The 20,071-nt window shown below is 41.4% G+C and overlaps 2 protein-coding genes across 7 annotated transcripts in view; one reads left to right on the top strand and one right to left on the bottom strand.

The window, feature by feature from the left end:
- LOC124416470 (dual 3',5'-cyclic-AMP and -GMP phosphodiesterase 11) overlaps positions 1-12,580 on the top strand; it is an 89,863-nt gene extending 77,283 nt beyond the window's left edge. For 5 of the 6 annotated variants that reach the window (XM_046897583.1, XM_046897584.1, XM_046897579.1 and 2 more), the window contains 14 exons: positions 671-905; positions 1,843-2,200; positions 2,424-2,768; positions 4,629-4,877; positions 5,860-5,970; positions 8,109-8,206; positions 8,314-8,377; positions 8,654-8,889; positions 9,028-9,127; positions 9,301-9,558; positions 9,875-9,984; positions 10,125-10,530; positions 11,099-11,182; positions 11,325-12,580. In XM_046897583.1, the coding sequence (XP_046753539.1) occupies positions 703-905; positions 1,843-2,200; positions 2,424-2,768; positions 4,629-4,877; positions 5,860-5,970; positions 8,109-8,206; positions 8,314-8,377; positions 8,654-8,889; positions 9,028-9,127; positions 9,301-9,558; positions 9,875-9,984; positions 10,125-10,530; positions 11,099-11,182; positions 11,325-11,531 (2,829 nt within the window). In that variant the 5' untranslated portion in view covers positions 671-702 and the 3' untranslated portion in view covers positions 11,532-12,580. The remainder of the gene's footprint in view (positions 1-670; positions 906-1,842; positions 2,201-2,423; positions 2,769-4,628; positions 4,878-5,859; positions 5,971-8,108; positions 8,207-8,313; positions 8,378-8,653; positions 8,890-9,027; positions 9,128-9,300; positions 9,559-9,874; positions 9,985-10,124; positions 10,531-11,098; positions 11,183-11,324) is intronic. The other variant, XM_046897580.1, reaches the window with a different exon arrangement.
- Positions 12,581-16,580: 4,000 nt separating this feature from the next.
- Positions 16,581-20,071, bottom strand: LOC124416666 (PDZ and LIM domain protein 2-like). Its single transcript, XM_046897937.1, has 3 exons — positions 19,751-20,071; positions 18,275-18,406; positions 16,581-17,300 (listed from the first exon to the last, which is right to left on the bottom strand). The coding sequence occupies exons 2-3, from the start codon at positions 18,371-18,373 to the stop codon at positions 17,118-17,120; spliced, it is 282 nt and encodes a 93-aa protein (XP_046753893.1). The 5' UTR covers positions 18,374-18,406; positions 19,751-20,071; the 3' UTR covers positions 16,581-17,117.

The following is a 20,071-nucleotide window of genomic DNA, read 5'->3' as shown; positions in this document are numbered from 1 at the left end:
TCAGACCGCAGCCCTGCACGAAATCACGCGTCTTCGTTGGGATTTCAACCTCGTTCTTGATTGGCTGAACGATACGGCTTTGGAATAGAGTAATTCGCAACTCGGTCTAACAATAAAGCGACTAATGATTATGATAGTGGTGCACAATTTACAGTGACGTAATTTTTAAGTTGCGATTATTACACGCTTGCCTTACCCTTCGTTTATACTGCAGTATAAGTCACACGCACCTCACGGTCAAGATAAACAGCAGCTAGTTAGACTTGGCCGTCAATTACATCCAAAGGGGAGGGAATTTTTTTTCTTTCTTCTTCTTCTTGCTTTTCTTTCGTCGCCTAATGATTTATGCGGAACTCTTTGCGCGACGCGTGCGGGCTAATTAGACGTGGGTTCGTATAACGCGAATATCAAACCGCGAGACAACACGCGAGAATCGCCAGTATGTATCCCGCATATTTATCGTTTTTAGAGAAACACGAAACTCCAGCTGCGGACAAGGGGATGGAAAATTTATCTCCTCACTAAATAACCCCGGAATATGCCGACGTGCGGTGTCGCCTCCACCGCTTCACCGTAAAAACAATAATAATAATAATAATTCTCTCAACTTTTCGTCCGTTTCATCCCGAATTTCATTTCCCCCTATTTATCTACCCGAAATTTGTTCCAGGCCTGCATCTGCGGAGCATAGAGGAGCCCAGGATGACGGCGGAAACTGCGGCCCCCTGCGTCCAGGGGGTCAGTGCCATGGGTTCGGCCTCCCAGCAGGGCCAAGACAGCGGTGGACACATGAAGTTTTATTACACGAACGTATCATCAGCACCTGCGATATACGACCCGGAATACGCCCGCATGGAGGCCTGGCTCGACGAGCATCCGGACTTTGTCACCGACTACTTTCTCAGGTGAGAAGAAAATCACACTCGACGATTCGAGACCCGCATAACATTCATTTACGGGGGTCTAATTTTCTCCTCCTCTGGGTCTCTCTACCAATTTATTGGGTCGACGGAGTGATTGACCCCTCGGTAACTCGGGCGGCTTAACATCACAGCGAATTGCCACTGTGAGCAAAGTACCTATTGGCACAACGTGCAGTAGCGCGTTAGACGCTTGGCTGAATGCTCGGTGACCGTGGGTGGAGGTAAACTCCTGTCGATACACATACGTAGTGTGAATATTAACAGGGCTTAGCTGGACGCGTCCGATTACATTATTTGCGCAGACTATATATGTTATTATGTACAACACTTCGCACACGTGCACGCACGAACCGAAGATTAAAAATCCTGAAGTCTGTTGCACGCCTTTGTTTGTGGATAATCTTTTCCTCTTACATATAATTTATCTTCACTCCCGGAAAGAAATCCAACCGCATAACTACCGTGAGTTGCATGTGATATCTCGAAATCATTTCTTCATACGTTTCTAAGTTTTTCTTTTTTAAAGAAAATTATTCTAGACTCTCGGAAATCGGCTGATTTATCGTCTTCCTCCTTTGAGGATAATACAAATGCATATTTTCCTCTTTGACTTTCTTTGCGCAGTTGAGGTTTTTTCCACGAGGAAAACTTTGAGTGGATAAATTTATGTGAATTTTCTTTACGTTTTCCTGCAAGAAATCTTCTCGGAATATTAACTGAAGTATTTTCTTGATTATATTAATATCCTTAATATGTACGACAATTCCACGCACCGTTGGCCGATTGTACGATCATTAAATCCGTTGACTATAGTCATATCCCTTAAACAAATCAGTCATTTGATAATCAACCTCCGATCCTGCGTCCAGTCTCATTGATCCGGTCTAACGCGCCCGTCTCGATTGACCATTAATTTCAGGAAGGTGACACGTCAGACGGTAGATTTGTGGCTGCTCTCGCACGCGACCCCAACCTCGGCGACGGGGAGCTGCATGGAGTTGTCAAGCCCCACACACGCAGCCCCGTCTTCCTCGAGTCGCGGTGGTTCCGGAGCGACGACACCCGTCAGAAAGATATCAGCCCACGAGTTCGAGCGGGGCGGCCTTTTGAAGCCGATCGTTAACACCATCGACGGGACCCCGACGTTTTTGAGCGTCTCCGGAGAACCGGGACAGCCGGGAAACCAGCAGGTCGGAGCCGGGACGCCGGGACGACCGCAACGTCGCTCGAGACACGAGCTGCGACACCTCGACGAAAAGGATCTCATATTTGAGCTGGTAATTTAGCACGAGTATCGTAGACTGGAACGAAAAGCTCTTGAAATATGATTTATGAGCGGCAATTCGATCCACTTTGAGGAATCTACCGAACGTTTTCTGTGAAACTCATCTTACGACACCGACAAGTCTCACCGAAAATTTCCGGTTACACGTGACACTGTTTGATTCCGTTCCATTACACTGTACTATACTGTTTCTTATACCCTGACTCTGTACACAGGTAAAGGACATCTGCAATGAGCTGGACGTGAGATCGCTGTGTCACAAAATTCTCCAGAACGTGAGCACATTGCTGCACGCGGACAGAGGATCGCTGTTTCTAGTCCAGGGTGAAAGGGGCGGCGGTTGTACGCCGCACAATAACCGGAATCGTGATCACGGTCAAGGGAGGAATCAATCATATTCGAGGAGTCGATGTCTCGTCTCGAAGCTGTTCGACGTGTGTTCGAGGTCCACCCTCCTTGAGATGGAGAAGAAAGACGAGATTAGAATACCCTGGGGTACGGGGATCGTCGGTTACGTCGCGGAGAGCGGGGAACCCGTCAATATTCCTGACGCGTACAAGGCAAGTTTCCTCCTTCCTCAAGGAAGAACGAGCTTTTCTTTTCCTCGAGGTTTTCACAACCGTTTTACCCATTCCTTTTTCGTTCATGCCTTTTACAAGCACCGTATGAGTGCTGGCTGCAATTGCGAACGGAGTCCGGTGGTGTCGTATTCACGTCGGATATCAGATTTCGCGAAGGTATAAGCAGTAATAGCTCTATGTACCCAACCAAAGGCGGAGCTGAAGGGTCCGGACCTCATACATATTGATGGTTACCTCCTGTACACGGTATATGTGTGACCTAGACTCTCTTGATATCCCGTGACGCACGGGATCGATGGATATGTATTATGGCATCGGAATATCGTGTCGTTTACTGCACCAAAAACGGTCAAATTTACTTACAATAACGGTTGATTGGTTCTAATCTTTTTCTCTCTTTTCTCCCTTCGTTTTTTTTAAGGAAAGAAACAAAATTTTTCGTTTATCAAAAAAGTCCAACGCGTATTCGGAGAATTTACTTCTTACTTAGATCTGAACATTTTCTGTGCTCATATACGAATGCGATACACGAACAGCCAGAATTTGTTACGAAAGGTTCTATTCCAGGTCTATTACACAGATGCAAATTTAAAAACACGGTGTCTGGCGTCTTGGCCTCTAGGGATTGTAACTCGATGCTATAAAAATTAGATAACTACGGATTTGTTCTAATTATAATAGTTCCAGATGTGATATCAATTGCACTCTCACCGTCGATTAATTGTCTCATAATTCGGATGACAAATTTTGGCAAAGTTTGCGGCCCACTTTGATATATTTTTTGTTTTCAATGCCGAGTAACAGGAGAAATTTGTTCTTTCCTGAAAAAGGAAACGTGCGTCGATAGAATTCTTTTTCTACACATATGAGATTCAGTTTATTGTTAGGTGTGACAACGTTTGTTCGTCCACATAGTGTGGATCCGTGTTACCTAAGATGAAGATTTGTTACGTGACACGGCAATCAATTTCTTCTTCGCGTCGCGACGCCCAGACCTCATTATACGCGATCGAATATATAAAATATATATAGAGAGCCGACAAAACTCTTATACGATCACGTATATCATAAGGCGGATCAGAGACGGCTGCGTCATAGAATTCCGTCGTTGTCTTCTCCGGCGAGATCTTCATTCCTCGTCGACTGTCAAGCCAGCTGTGATTTCCGGCTAACACTTAGCAGGATGCTACTATTTGCCGTAGGGTATATATATATATATATATGCATACCTATATATGTATAGCTAAAGCTGCTGCGTCTGGCCTGACGGATGGACGCGTCATCCGTTACGGTGAAACAGATGTTCGCCGCAGACGCACTGCAATCCTCCGCTTCCGTGCATCTTTCGCCCTAGACTCGAGACAATGGCTTTGGCACTCGGGTGCATGTAGAGGCAAAGAGACATCGACGCACAAACATACGCGTATATACATTCAATCCTCGGCGATATCTGAAACATTGTTTTACGCGCTTTGCCTGCAGCACGCATTCCTCGAATAACCAATCCCGTAGATAAAGAAGGCGCAAGAGTGATTTGAAAATCTTCAAATTTTCAGCAGAGGTTTTCATAAATTCCACAGATTCTCAGACCGGTAACGAATCCCGTAACGAATATGGTATTTTCTTCACTCAACATTACTACACTTCCTGTGTATTTGAAGTGGTACTTCAAGCCAGATGATGCACTGTACTATAACCGTGACCAAAAATAGAACGCATCTTCGACGTTTCCGGAACTTTCTGCTTTCTCGGGTCTATAGCTTCCAACTTTGTTTCACTGATATATTTGATTCAGAGAGCGTTCCTGAGTTCCTATCTAACGGTCGGTCATCTTTACAGGACGCCAGGTTCAACCGGGAGATAGACGCTTTAACGGGGTACAGAACCAGAGCTCTGCTCTGCATGCCCATCAAGGACTGCAGCGGAGACGTGGTCGGGGTCGCCCAGGTGATCAACAAACTTGGGGGCGAGGGCCAATTCACAACGCAAGATGAAAAGGTGTTCGCCGGATATCTCCAGTTCTGTGGCATTGGTCTTAGGAACGCACAGCTCTACGAGAAGAGTCAGTTGGAGGTGAAACGGAATCAGGTAAGTCGGTTTCGTGATAAGTGAACGATCGATTCTGACGATATTGCGTTGGTGGAAAGTGATCACGGAAAGTGGGTCTGTTCCTAGGGGTGTTGAAACACGTGTCCCTCTTACCCCTCGTTCAGCCCTAGGTACTTAAAGTTAACGCGATCGCTAACATTGTTGCTTGTAATCGAAAGCTGTGTGCCAATGTAGATGAGATTGGGATCAGCTTACAGCCGTGTCGTTTGCGCCGAGCGATCCTATTGGCAAATACGTTGCTAAGAAAATCTATATTACATGATATATATATACATGTACGGATATGAAAAAAAAAGACGAATTAGCGGAAAGCCTGTAAATTCGTCTGATTTACAGGTGTCCACTCGAAAGGATCAGAATCGTAGATAAACGAACTCGAAACACTTGTCTTATCTCTCGGGAAATCTATCTGTGTTTCAATTGACTGCATAATCTAATCTGACAAGAGTTAAGCGGCAACGTCTTACGCGTAGATTCCAACTTTTACATCGTAACAAAGCCACTCTGAATGACCGTTCAGGCGAATAACTTTGGCAATAAAGGGTTTTTTCTACCCGTAAAAAAATCTACGCGTAGGCTGTTGGGAAATCAGCCCAATTTTCAGAAGTAAGTCTCTCTTGTATCCGTTTTACCGTCTCTTAAATTCTCGTCGATTCTCCGGCAAAGTGAAAATTTGTATCGGCTATCGCTAACACGAGTTTCACTCCCCTTTCCACGCTATTTAGACCCTTTCCCTAGTAGCCCCTAAAATGAAAGCTGTGAATGATTCGGCGAAAGTATCGGGTTTCGTTCAAAGATCGCTTTTCTCTCATTATTGTACATCGTGCTTCAGCCCCTCCTTCGTCTTGTCCTAGAAAAAAATGTTTCACTCCCACCACAGAATGAATCTGATGAAAGTGAGTGTGAAAGCCCGGTCTTCATTGATATCCACTCACGCTTTTGTTCCTTATGCGTTTCCAAGGTTCTTCTCGATTTGGCGCGGATGATATTCGAGGAACAGAGCACCATCGAGCACATGGTCTTCAGGATTCTGACCCACACCCAGTCCCTCATACAGTGTCAACGAGTCCAGGTAAGTGTGCAAGTGCGTTTACAACGTGCAGGAATCTTTTCAAATCTATAAGGTATATATAATATCAGCAGCGGCCCTTATATAGGAACTCGAGAAGTCACGGTTATTTTTTTCTCCTTCTTCTTTCATATACATGCTTGAACTAAATAACTCGCGGCAGAAACTGCGCCATTTCCTCAGGGTCCCCGTTCCACATATTTCTTCGGATGTGTACGTCCGTGTATACGATACACGAAATGTTAGGATTGCTGTTCGAAGTCGTTAGGCGCGACGGTAAAAAGTTTGTTGCGTCATATATCACGCCGCTTAGGCTATATATGCATGTAGTAGGTACACTTCGGTGTGGTGGTTGGTATGTAGGGAGCACGTGGTTACGACAGAATTCCTATACGCCGAGTCAGGGACACTTGACGACGGTTTCTGTCATAAAAGAGTTACACCATCGGTCATCTCGATCGGTGCAAAGTTCTTCCCCTTTTTCGATCCCCTTATAAAACGGTATCAGGTATCGATTGCCCGGTAAATTTTACCCTGGAACTTATTTGTAATAATTTTTTATTAAACGCGATCTGTCTTCCAAAGTTTAAGCTGGCTAGAAATCTGAATTTTGTCAAATCGAAGTTTATATTCCGTCGGATAAGCTTGTCTCGAACTTTAACTCGGTTCTCATGATTTAGGTTCAAAGTTATACCCATAAACGAAAGCTACCTAGGAACTATGTACGACCCCTGAAAAGGGGTTAAAAACCTGCAAAGTTTTTTTCTACTCGATGTTTTTCACAATCTCGTCTACAAATTTATTCGCCAGTTTTTAAGGAACCGACACAGGGCAGGAAATTGAAAGAGATTGACATTAGTCTTATCTTTGATGATACAAGCAGGCAGAGTGGCCATCAAAATTCTGGTATTATCCGTGGAAATTACTTTTTGTTTCCATCATCCCTCGAAACGAGGGTTGAAAGAGGGGTTACAGCTTGATCAAATTACGAGGCACGGTATCAGAATTTTGACCGTTTCTGTACTTCGCCTAAGGCAAGAGGTGGAAACCAAACTTTTGACACGACAATCATGGCGTGTAACAAATTCGGGAGACAGTCACTCGAGAAACGTTCACCGCAGTTTTGGAGTACAAATGACCCTTAAAGTTGAACACCATTCGTCATTTTACTCGCAGTCCGAATATTGTCTGTCCATCGATTCTACTGCAGCAATTATTCTAACGAAGGAATTTTTAGAAAAAAAACAAGCGAAAGTTGACCCGCTTGGAAATTTAGTGGACCAATTTTATCACTCTTGGGTTACGGAGTTGCATCGGACACCAGAGGCACCTGCTTCCTTGGCATCTTCGAAAAGGGGTCGAGAGGAGGCGATATCGTCTATGCTCGTCTCCGCAATGCGTGCGCCACGGGTCCGCGTTTATTTATAAGACTTTGCCCGCTGGCACGGCACGCACTGACTCACGCCTTCGACTCTGTGCCAATTTCCATCACGAAATCCGTTGCCGTGGTTTTTGACCACCTGGATTACCCGGCGCCTGATATCCGGAAACGGCGATGTCCGGTTAGCTCGATTCTTTACGAGGGATGATGCGTTGCCCTTAAATCGTTTATCGAGCATTCTCGACACGTACCGTGTCAGATCCCGAAACTCTCCATATTTTTTTTTACGAACCCGTTTCTATACTCCAGGAATTTTTATTCCGGATTTTTCAAGTATAGTAACAACGGTTTTGAAGATTTCTCATGCAATTGAAGAGAAATTTTCTCTAATAATCGTTCCAATTGGCTAAGGCGGATCTTCGGAATCGAGAATTGAAAATTCATCTCGCATGCGTGGCTGATAATGTGAGTGAGATGAAAGGCCTCCTCGTTAATCGAGGAAGACAATTTATTTACGAAGCGGTGTTTTTCACGATGTCGAATCTTGAAGGCGTTTCGCTTAGCGATCGCGCCTCAAAATAACAACGCGTATCGTTATGTAGACAAGAGGACGTGCCTGCGCAATTTTATGTAATCACTAATTACTTATCCAGCAATTTACGGCGACGCTTCCGCTGAATATTTCCATCCGTGTAAAATACGTGTATAACCCCGTTACAGAGATATCACTTTAATTAATTTTCCGCTTTACATTCGACAGGTTCTTTTGGTCCACAAGGCGTCGAAGATCAGCTTCTCCCGCGTCTTTGACTTCGAGGCGAGTGACCTCGCCGGAGAGGATTCGGATTCCCGCACTAGGTGAATGAAGTTTGTAATTGCCACTCCATTTTTTATTTACACCTTTTACAGATGGTGTATTAAGTTCTCTCGATCTAACTCATGGTCTATTTTTTCACCTCTTACAGTCCCTTTGAAAGCAGATTTCCTATCAACGTCGGTATTACCGGTTACGTAGCCACAACCGGTGAGGTGAGTCTTTAATTTCGTTTTATTCACAATTACTCTCTTCATCCGTTTCACCGCGGTCTGAAGCTGTTTTATCCGAGAAATACATGATTTGTTCATACGTCGTTGTCATTTATATCCTTTTCGAAAGTTTAGTATAATATTACTAATATAATCCGGATGTAATTTTACTCGGTGAAAACGGAAATTTGTGAATATTGTTCGAATCGTTAAAAATCGATGCAGCTTATCTCTCCCGACCTGTGCAATACTTTTTACATTGTATTACTCCTTCGACAGACGGTGAATATCCCCAATGCCTACGAGGACGTCAGGTTCGACCCATCGGTTGATAACGGCACGGGGTTCCGCCACCGTGGAATTCTTTGTATGCCAATCAAGAACTCCTCGGGGCAAATAATAGGCGTTATTCAACTGATAAACAAGTTCGACGACCTCGCGTTTACTAAAAATGACGAGAACTTCGTCGAGGCGTTTGCCATTTTCTGTGGTATGGGTATCCACAACACTCACATGTGAGTAATCCCGTAATCGAACTATTTTCATTCGGAAAATATAAATTATGCTAGTCGATTCAGCGGTATGAAATGTGTCAAAGAAAGGAAATTATCGTGGTTCTTTAATTATTATCTAAATATCGATTTCATTTATAGGTACGAAAAGGCTGTGATAGCGATGGCGAAGCAGAGCGTCACCCTCGAGGTTTTGAGTTATCACGCTTCAGCGTCTCTAGAAGACGCGCTAAGACTGAGGGTTAGTTCATTCAAATCATAACTGTGTTAAGTGTTGATCTGGAACTGAGACGATTCTAGAGATATGATATGGATTTCACAATCCTTTTACGTATAACGACCGGAGTCTTCGTTTCGAAGCAATTGGCTGAAACTCGATACTTACATTTATTTTTGGGCACTTGCTCCACTCAGCAGGAGTTGCGGGTTCCTTCTGCGGCGCATTTCCAGCTCCACGATTTTAAGTTCGACGACATTCATATGAAGGACGACGAGACACTCGCCGCCTGTCTTCGCATGTTCCTAGACCTTGACTTCGTCGAACGATTTCACATCGATTACGAAGTTCTTTGCCGATGGTTACTTAGCGTCAAGAAGAACTACAGGAACGTCACGTATCATAACTGGCGACACGCTTTCAACGTGTCTCAAATGATGTTTGCCATCCTTACGGTGAGTCTAGTGGAAATATAAATTTTATTGCACTTTAACTCTGTTTTAACGATCAGCGATTACGTGACAAATTCCAAACTTTGATTACGAATAACATCGTTTTAAAGAAGGAAAAACAAAGAATACGTAAAAAAAAGTGTAAACCGAGTCTCGATGCAAGGAGGATTTAGTTAAAGTCGTTTTGCCAAACCTTTTGAAACAACTATTCTCCGATTTACATGAATATATGACGAAAATTCGTTCGGGGAAGTCTTTTACACTCTGGTGATCGTACTTTTCTTAAATATACCTATAATGCTCTCGTTTGTTTTTTCAGGCCACTCAATGGTGGAAAATCTTCGGAGAAATCGAATGCCTAGCATTGATAATTGCCTGCTTGTGTCACGATCTTGATCACCGGGGGACCAACAACTCGTTTCAAATCAAGTAAGCTGCGTCTTCGTGGAATATAACCGAACCCCGTATAAATAGTTAAATACATATGTTATCCGAGTCGACGAAAATACGCTGAGCTTCTTTTGTGGGTTGAGAAACACTCGTAACGGAAGGATTTTTTTTCGATTCAGAGCGTCTTCGCCGTTGGCACGACTTTATTCCACGTCTACGATGGAACACCACCACTTCGACCAGTGCTTGATGATTCTTAGCAGCCATGGTAATCAGATCCTAGCAAACGTCTCGCCGGACGAATATTCCCGAGTAGTCAAGGTCCTGGAGGAGGCCATCCTATCGACCGATTTGGCCGTCTATTTTCGCAAGAGAGGAGCATTCCTCAGTCTAGCCCAGGGTGGGTCGTACAATTGGGCGCTAGGTGAACACCGCGAACTGTTACGTGGCATGTTGATGACCGTCTGCGACTTGGCAGCGATCACAAAACCCTGGGAGGTCGAAAAACGCGTCGCCGAACTCGTGACCAGCGAGTTCTTCGAACAGGGTGACATCGAGAGACAAACATTGAACATTACTCCTATTGTAAGTAGATCCGGCGAACTTACTATCCCGCCTAATTATGCGCCGCGTATCTATCGCCTTTGCCAAAGCACAAGTTTGTCACATTGAATCTCAAATTTAACTGATCCCCGGCTGTAATTACCATCGTAATTTGCGACGTGAATTAGTTTTAGCACACTTTGAAATTAGGAAATTCAATGGAACTCTAGTCGTTTGGAATAAGTCTCTCCCGACACGCGTAGGTTTAACGTGAGTTTCCACATCCTCGTTACTGTTATTAGAAATAGATTTTCCGGTGAAATTTGACTTTAGTTTCGTCCTACCCATGTCAGAGAAAGTTAATTAAATATCTGGAATTGCAGGAAATAATCTATAACCGAGGAACAGTTAGTCGATGAGTTATGAAAGTGAGATTCTTGCTCTTGGTTTTCTCGTTTCTGGTACACGCGGTGTTTTTCTTTTCTCTTTCACATCAGTATTGGTTTCGACAATCATAACGATAAACTAAAAATACGTTGATGCGTATGTTATCATACTGACATTAGTAGAAGATCGTTAAAATAAAAGTACGTAAACCTTGTAATTACAGGATATTATGAACAGAGAAAAAGAGGACCAATTACCGATGATGCAAGTCGACTTTATCGATTCCATTTGCCTTCCGATATACAAGGTAAGTCGAACTTCATATCAGTAACAATTGCACAATTTCCACCAGAGCAATTAAAACAAAGATTATGAATTTTTGACAACCGTTAAATGTGTTAGAAAACAATTCATTATTATGTAATGAATTGACCTAATTATTTTCACAGGCATTCGCGCTGCTTTCGGATAAGCTGGAGCCGTTGGAGGAAGGAGTTCGAAGTAACAGACAGCACTGGATTGATATTGCGAATTCGCAAAGCGACAGCCCGAATCATCGTACGAATCACGATAGGTCCTTGGTTGAATCAGCCTCGGAAAATTCGGACATCGATGAAAACGAAGACACTAACGAGGGTCACAGTATCGAGCAGTAGATTATACATAGCGTCGGGACGATTATGCCTCCTCAATTTGACTTCAATACCGTCCTCGCGATCCGTACTTGGCCAGCACTTGAGCAGGCTTAAATTCATAAGCTCCTTTCACGGTCGTGTCAGAGGATTGAGGTTGAACCGCGTTTTAAACCTGGCAAATATGTAAACAGCGATTCGAACTCGCGTTGGGCTCTTTGTCATAAGAGCTGACGCGATATTTGACTGATTGTGAGTCGTCGGTTTAATTCAACGAGTCGAGTCAGTCAGAAAGTTTTACCTATTCAAAGTCCAAGTGTCAGGCATTCGCTTCGGTGATATTCGACGTGCTTCGATGCAACCGCGTTGGTGACCTCGTACAGCGAGTTTACTGGGACCATATAATAGCATTGAATTGCCGTTTAGTTTATGTGCAATCTAAGTGCAGTTATACGGACACGGGGTGAATTTCGAATGGCTTGATACTTTGATTTTACTGATTTATATGTGGCTCGAAATCCGTTTCAAGCTACCGCTGTCACCGGTCGAAGCGAGTCCTGATACTGACTGATACAAAGACTTAATTCTCGGTTCGTTCGCTCGGCGACAGAGCGATAGTATTGAAAAACGGCTATGATGCGCTAGGCACGACTTAAGCATATCTTAAGTTTTTAAGTGTAAATACCTAGATCGACGAATGGTTCAGTTTTCCTCCTCGAATATGAGCAACGACTAAGTGTGAATCATCAAATCGTGTGATTTTAACCAAATTTTAAAGAATTAAAGAATTAAATAAAATATTAACCTAATTAAGGAAAAAAAAAAATATGATCGTCATTTAAAAGGCTGTCAGGCGGGTGAGAACACGTTTTGAAATATTTGCTCTCTGTCACGGTGCTCCGTATACTGTATGTCAAGGACATCAGCGCACCAATTATTTATTTAAATTTTAAAATAATATTATTACGATGTAGGATATATAAATGTAAGGAACGCTGCCAACGGTTGATTGCAATCCTATGTATTTAAACCGAAGAAAAACAGCATTCGAAAAACGAGATAATAAGTAAGAAGAAATAGACGAAGAAATAAATTCGCAAAATAATATGAATAAAACACCAAAGAAAAACGGATTGAAGAATCGAGAAAAATTTAAACTGATGAGAAATATTTTTGCGAAATACCTAAATTTCTGATTTATATTATATATAAACAAGCACGTGGATGCTACTTTTGTACCTGATTGTATTTTATACAGCCATGCGGCGAACCGTTGGAGCGTTAATAATAGTAAGTAGTTTGACGAAAATTGCAGAAAAGTTTTATATAAATACATATGCTAGGTACTAGATAAATAAATACATAATCATACGTATACACCTATACGCAGGTATACTGGGTGCGCAAAGGTATTTATTTTTAATTAGCATTAACCAATAATATTAATTACTATATATAAAACCAGGATAAGTAAAAAAATAAGAAGAATAAAAGCAAGTAATAATAATGAAAACAATATTCAACCAAAGTGTATATTTATATCGAATAAATCGAAGCGGTGCGGTCCTCTCGTTGAACATGTCTATATCAATTAAAAAAATTGAGTGCTGAGTGAAAAAGAAGGAGAAATATTTGTGCAAAACGGTGGACGCGTGCCCAAGATCATAAATATTACGATACACACCTCAGGCGCAACACGATACCGATACCGAAACCGAAACGATTACCCTTTGAGAATTACCTATACGTGTACATATAAAAATATAAACATTTTCAACCGTCTGTCTAACGTGTAGCAAAGACCCGCTCGAAATTTAGGATACTGACGTATTTCGTCCCTGAGAGCGATAATCAGATTGAGAAAAGCTTTGGTAACTTCAGCTTGCGAGAGAGTTTTCTCTACAGACGTACGGTGCGTGTTTGTTACTTACATCGCGTTGTGTCGTTCATGTTCCTTTATTCTTACACGTGTTTTGTTGTTTTATCTCATTTTATTTAACGTTAGTTTTTTAACGATTAATTGATAATGATGAATTAATATTGTTTAATCGCTATCGCAGCCTAGAGGTCTCGATTTAAACGTGAGATGCCGTTGCTACGTATACAGAGAAACAAAGAACACGTATATATATTGTACAGTATCGTGTAAATTATCGATATAAGCAAAGAATATAAAAACATGATGATTATTGTTAAGGTGAATTACAGCACGAGAGTTATATAATATACATATAAATATAAATATACACACATTACGTGAACAATATCTAATATATTAAAACGAAATTAAATTATATATTGTATTTACATTTCTTGATCCATGTTTACTCGTCCTTTTCCTTTTTGCCTCTCATCCCTTTTACCCTCGACGTGACGTCGGATTTGGTGTAATCTCTCTCGCCTTAATCATAAGACAGTAACATGATACGATCTACTATCTTGGCAGAATCACGCCCGTAGAGAGATCACTGACAGGTAAATCTTTCGCGTCTTTTTGCACATTTAGTTTGAAAATAAGTCGATCGAAATAAGAAAGAAATCCAAGTTTATAGCATACGAAGGCACCGGAATTGAGATGATATCAGCTGCAGACAGTTAATATCAGCTGAAGTGATCTGAAATCACTTGAAGTCGTTAGAAGTCATGAAATCACTTTTATACTAAAAGTCTGAGCAAATAGCCTGTCGGATTACCCTGTAATTAAATAAAAATAAGACGATATTTTTTTAAAACGACAATCTCAATCTCATTCTTATTTAATCTTTCTCCAATGCTGAAAGAGGTAAATAAATTATATAGGTATACATATATATTATATGTACGCAGGACACGCCATAAAAGATAATATTTTTGAAAGGCCTGCATGTTTCAATGGAATTTTTTTCATAACGCAGTCTTATTACACCAGTTTACTAGCCTTTTGAAGTGTAATCGAGTCAAAGTGAGGATTCCTCGTCATACCTATAGGCAGTCAAAGTAAATGCGTCCGTCGTAAAAGGTACGAGGGAGAGACTTCCCAAGGATACTTCACAATTCAGTTATTACGAACTTGAAAGAGTGTGCGCGTAAAATATAAATGTTGTCTTTAGCGATTAAACCTATAAATACCGCACGTAAATTCTATACCTATATTTTCTATTTGTGCCGTATAAACTTTTACCGTAAAAATAACACTGGAACAATAAATTTTATATAACGACCAAAAAATTCACCTTAAAAATGTTTGCAATTGTTTTAAAAGTACTCCAGTCATTGTCAAACTTTGACTATACAATGTTTTCGTCATAACATTGAATATAGAAAATATTTCAGGAAGTGAAAATTGTTCGCTCGAATAAAAAGGGGTTCTACCGTAACTTCAAAGACCCCTTTTGGTTGTCATGTAACGCCAACGGGGCGACAGGGGATCGAATAATACACGGCTGGTGTTTTTTAGCTTTCAATTTGACTTGTTAATCGCAGATTCCGTCTGTGCTGTCAGCACGTAGAATTGAGTCGTGAAAATTTTTTGTGCCATACGTACGCGTAAAATGGGATTTTACGCACCGTTTTGCAGGTGTAAGATCCCGTCTTTCGTAAATCCGTAAATTCCCCAAATTCTTGTTCCCCCCACTCATAGTTGAGGTCGGATTGATTCTGCGAATTGTAAGTTCGAAAGCAGTGTATTTCTTGAAAGATAGGCAACGCCTCTTTGTTTACCATTTGCCGAACTCGAACGTCCCCGAGTTGTCATACGGAGCACTGTTTCTGTTATTCGTAGTGTAAGACCCTAAGAGTACAAGTTTGTATACGCAGATTAGTCGTGAGTGAGAAGCTCAAGAGTGAACAGGTGCGTGCTGTTAACCGATTTGTGTTTTCTCTTCAAGAGTCTAACATGGAAAGTGATTTTTGTGACGAAGAAATGATACCACAGGAGTTAATCGCTGGTAAATATAAATAATAATATAGTTTTGTTGTTCTGTTTAATTATTGGCTCAGCCCCCCCCCCCCCCACACCGGTGGTGGTTTCGCCCCCTGGAACTCCTCCGCGCCCATGTTGAACGAACGTAATATCAACAGATCTTAAGCCCATAAAGGGTGCTTCAAAAAAAGGAAAATGAAGTCAAGCGGGGGAGTGATAGGCTTAGGACTACGTTTTTTTAGTGATCTTTTGAATTTTTTTGCACAGAAATGAATGTATATAATTTATTGAAACTTTGAGAATATTTTATATATATATTTATTCAATAGAGATATCAAAGATATCTTCGATATTTTCCGAGGTAATACTTAAAAAAATAACCATATTTACTTCAATTTATGTCTAAAATGTTCTCAAGGTTTCAATAAATTATATACATGTATTTCTTGCAAAAAAGATTCTTGAAAATCACTAAAAAAAACGTTGTCCTAAACCTACTCCCCCCGTATTAAGACGATGCCCTGGTCGACGTCGACGTTGACGTATATATCTCCAAATATCGAAATCCCGTATCTGAAATGGAAAAGAAGCTTAACAGCCCTATTTTATATGCAATTTTCAAGAAAAAAAAAACTCCAATCCTTTTTCATTTGGTGTAGGAATAAGAAAAATGGTACGGATTCTACGAAATCGAAATAGTAACTTGGTAGAATTCATGCCATTTATTTATTTCTGCGTCAAATGAAAATGCAGTGGAGTGTTTTTGTTCATAATTTTGTATAGAGTGAAGCTGTTGAGTCCTTTTACGTGTTTGAGGTACGCGGACTCCGATATTTTGGCGATATCAACGTCAACGTCGAAATCGACCAAGGTACCTCCTTAATTTTGTTCTACACCTATAATCATGTTTACGGTATGGCTGTCACCGGCTTCCAGTATTTTTGCGTTGTTTAATTTTTTTAATTAAATATTTTAAATGCAACATATCGATTGTTTTAGCCGGGTGTCGGTAATTATAGGTATTGGGACCAAATAACCCCAACAAAAACATCCCACACAAGTGTAACACATGTGAAATTCAATTTAATTTAATATAATTTCATTATTTGTGAATTTTTTGTCATGGGTTATTTTCGCTTGGTTTATTAAGGTCAGTCACCATAATTATTGTACCTTTCGTCAAAATATCACACCAAATAAACGGCTCAGTCACAACCAGTGACTTTAAAATATTGTCAGCACCAAATCGTCAATTGCGCAAACAATTCCGCAACTGGATATTCACTCAAATGATCATTGCAATTGATATGGAAGTTATACGTTCTTCATGCGGAACGAGATATGCAAAAATACGGGCATGCTCTCTGTAATATGTGGCCCGCACAATTCACAACGAGGATATCAATATTAACTGCATATCTACCTAATTACGTATTACATCGAACATGAATCAAACTACAATACAGTAAAAAAGTATATACCAATATATTTTTTTTAATCTTCTTGTAAAAACACTTTATATCATAACTATAAAAATATTTGTGACCCGTGCGGAGTACTCTGGATAGCCAGAATTGGCATCAGGGGATTATTTTCTCATTTCGAGTCTCGTACCCTTGTGGCATTGGAAAATATAAATCCATTCCGAGACCATCTCGAAAAGTTGAACGAGAGGTCGGACAACAATTATGATCAAGAATGCCCGGAGGTCAATGGGCCTCTTTGGCGATGCGATGATTGCGGACGACGGAGACAACGAAGTTGTTACCAGCTCGCACCAGCCAATCGTGCGCTTGTGCGTGCGTCAGATTCTGCAAAGGACTGCCGTTGACTCTTATCAGGACGTCACCTGGCTGCAGCCCGGCATCGTCGGCCAGACTTCCCCGGGCCACCTTAATTCCAATTCAAAATTTGTTATTCTTATCTCAGTCTTGAAGATCGCGCGGTGTTGTTGGATGAGCGGTAAAAAATTTGAAGAGGGTTGGACCGTGGGGATCAAGAAACCAGGTCGAGTCTCTCGCCTGATTCGTGATTGTAGGTACAAGAACGAAGCTAATGTGATAAAGACGCCGGGTTCTTTGGCCGTTCGATTTGAAAACTTGCGTGAGTCTGCGCACGTATGATGGATAAAAAAGGAGGTCGTCCTACTCGTACGCTCCGAGTAACGATCAGCGGATAAGTTTCTGCCAGTTTGAAGTTATTTATAGACGGATATATTATGAATGATTTAACGACGGAAATACTAAGTTTCTCGGACGTCTGTTGGTGTCCGATATCGTTGAGTTTGGCAGAAACTGGAACAATGCTTTATTCGGGGATGGAATCTTCCTGAAAAACCAGCGCGATTCGAGTAGACGGTGTAATTTGCGGAGGGGAAAATTTCGCTCGTTTCTAAGCTTGAATACCGGAATTACACGGTCAACGGTTATCCGTTGGCTGCGCGTTAAGTGATACTTGACAGGCTTGAGCGAGGAGGTGAAAGGATCTTCGAGGCAGAGAAAATCGACGATAATTGAAGTACTAAAGCGTGCCTCGAGCTCATTAAAAGTAATTTCAAGATTGCTGATGAATCGATATCTCCGTTTCCGCGCTACCGAGCCTCCGACGAGCCAATATATTACGGAATTTGCAAAAACTTGCGAATAAAATCCTGGCCTTGTCATTCGCTTGTCCGTCATGGCATAACGGTTTAATAATTAATCGATCAACTTCGCGTGAAAAGCCAGAGATCTCCTATTCGGCCATAAAATATTTGCGATTAGAAATGGGAAAATCCCGTCAGGAACAAGGGATTATGCAGAAAGGTAACCAGGATTTGAGAATATTTGAAAAAACACGAGCTTAGAGAAGTAGAGTAGAGACTCACCCTGACAACCGTGAGTGGATGGGGAAAGTCTGCTCCACCGGAAAGCCGGAATCCCCATGGGGTGTTATTGAACTTGGAAAGCTTGATGTCTATCGCCATGCCCTTGAGCCGCTGCGCTGCAGCGAATCGTTTCTCCGGAATATTTTCTGAAAAATCGCACACGTTAGAAATTATCGAAGGCTTTGTGGACCCCATCCTGGCGAAAAAACCACTTCCGTCAATTTCCAAAGTCATAATAATTTAGGAGTTATGAACAGAAACCTCCGAGGACAGAGGATCCTACTCACGTCAATTTGCTCTCAAGTTGGGATCGGAACCAAGCTTTGGGGCTCGTCAAATTACAATATAATACACTGATGGCCGCCATTTGGGGCTTACATAGGTATTTCCTAGAACTATATTCTTACTGAACACGAAATGGAAAAACTTGAGGAACCGGCCTCTTCGTGAATAACTTATTAGCCGGGTCAATATTCTTTTTCTCTTTTTGAGAAACTGCTTGCTTCAACATTATTCAATATTGACACGTTCATGTAACAGGTTTCTCCGTTCATTTCTGTCAATCATTTACGATGAAATCTTTTCTCTGTGAAAATGAAATAAAATGAAATCTGATCTTCTGTGAACAATTTGGCTCAAGAATCATGTCAATCTATTGAAGTTGAGGAGGAATTATGGGTCGAGAAAGGAAAGGGTTAAAGGCACTTAAGTGCCATACTTACTTCGAGTTTTTTTTTTTTTTGAGAGCTTGATGTCAAATTCAAGCCTAAAGTCCGAATTACGACGTGAAATGCGAACTGGTTTTATTTTTCGATAAATTTCGGTCAAGTCAACGAGAGGGTTCCTAAACAATCGAATCGAATAAACTGATTGGTTTGACCGATGCTGAGATCTTAATTCTAGACCGTATTCATCCGAACTCCTGCCACTTAGCATCCGCAAGTCGCGGCGAGTAAAAGCTAAGCGTGATTCAATAATTGGGGCCACGGTTTTCGATAAACTTCTTAACTCGAAAGCTCAGTTACTATTCAGTCAGCAAATTTGTTGCAAAATAAGGACAAGTTATTTAGGATAGAATACCAATTTAAGTGCTATTCACCCCTTTTAGATATTCGCGTCATTAATTCCAGCACTAATTGGTCGACATATCAATTTATACATTTGTTGTGTACGGAAAAAAAATTTTGAGATTTATAATTTTCACCAAAGTTAATGCGTTTTTTGAAAGATAGCTTTTCAAACTCTCTTCAAGATACTGGCGTGTTCTCGCGGAGAATTCAAAATGCCGTCATCCTACGATCATCGTTAATAGCTTGAACGTTTTTTAAGAGAAAATTTTTTGTTAATTTGCATATAATGGCTGGGTGACAGCCTTCGGCGTTGCCCAGGTTCCTCAAATTCAAATTAAGTTTAATCAATCGGTAAACATTGCTCGACACCCTCGCAACTTACTTATAAAATCAGGAAGAAACTCACCGGCTTAGAAGCTGATCGTTACTGCGTAAATCCCTTGTACAAGAATTTATTCAAAGGTTGTTTATAATTCAACCACGAATGGGACGCCCGCCGCTCAGAGGAGGCTTTGCTTCGATCCCGTATCTTTTCCTTTTTTAATGAGGTTGCAAGGCACTGGGGTTCGATTGAACGTTAGCGGCTTATTCAAGGGTTAAACTGGGTCTGCGATAGTCTGAAAAAAGCGCGATTTCGCCACGAGTAGCAGCTGGCGACTGACTCCTGGGTAAACTTTCAGGGTCCGCACTCTTCCAAAGTCTATTATAGAATCGGATGGATGTACAC

This window comes from Diprion similis, chromosome 2, assembly GCF_021155765.1.
Source record: "Diprion similis isolate iyDipSimi1 chromosome 2, iyDipSimi1.1, whole genome shotgun sequence".
Lineage (NCBI taxonomy): Eukaryota > Metazoa > Arthropoda > Insecta > Hymenoptera > Diprionidae > Diprion > Diprion similis.
The sequence above is the reverse complement of the archived record's forward strand: the minus strand, read 5'-3'. Positions and strand labels throughout refer to the sequence as shown.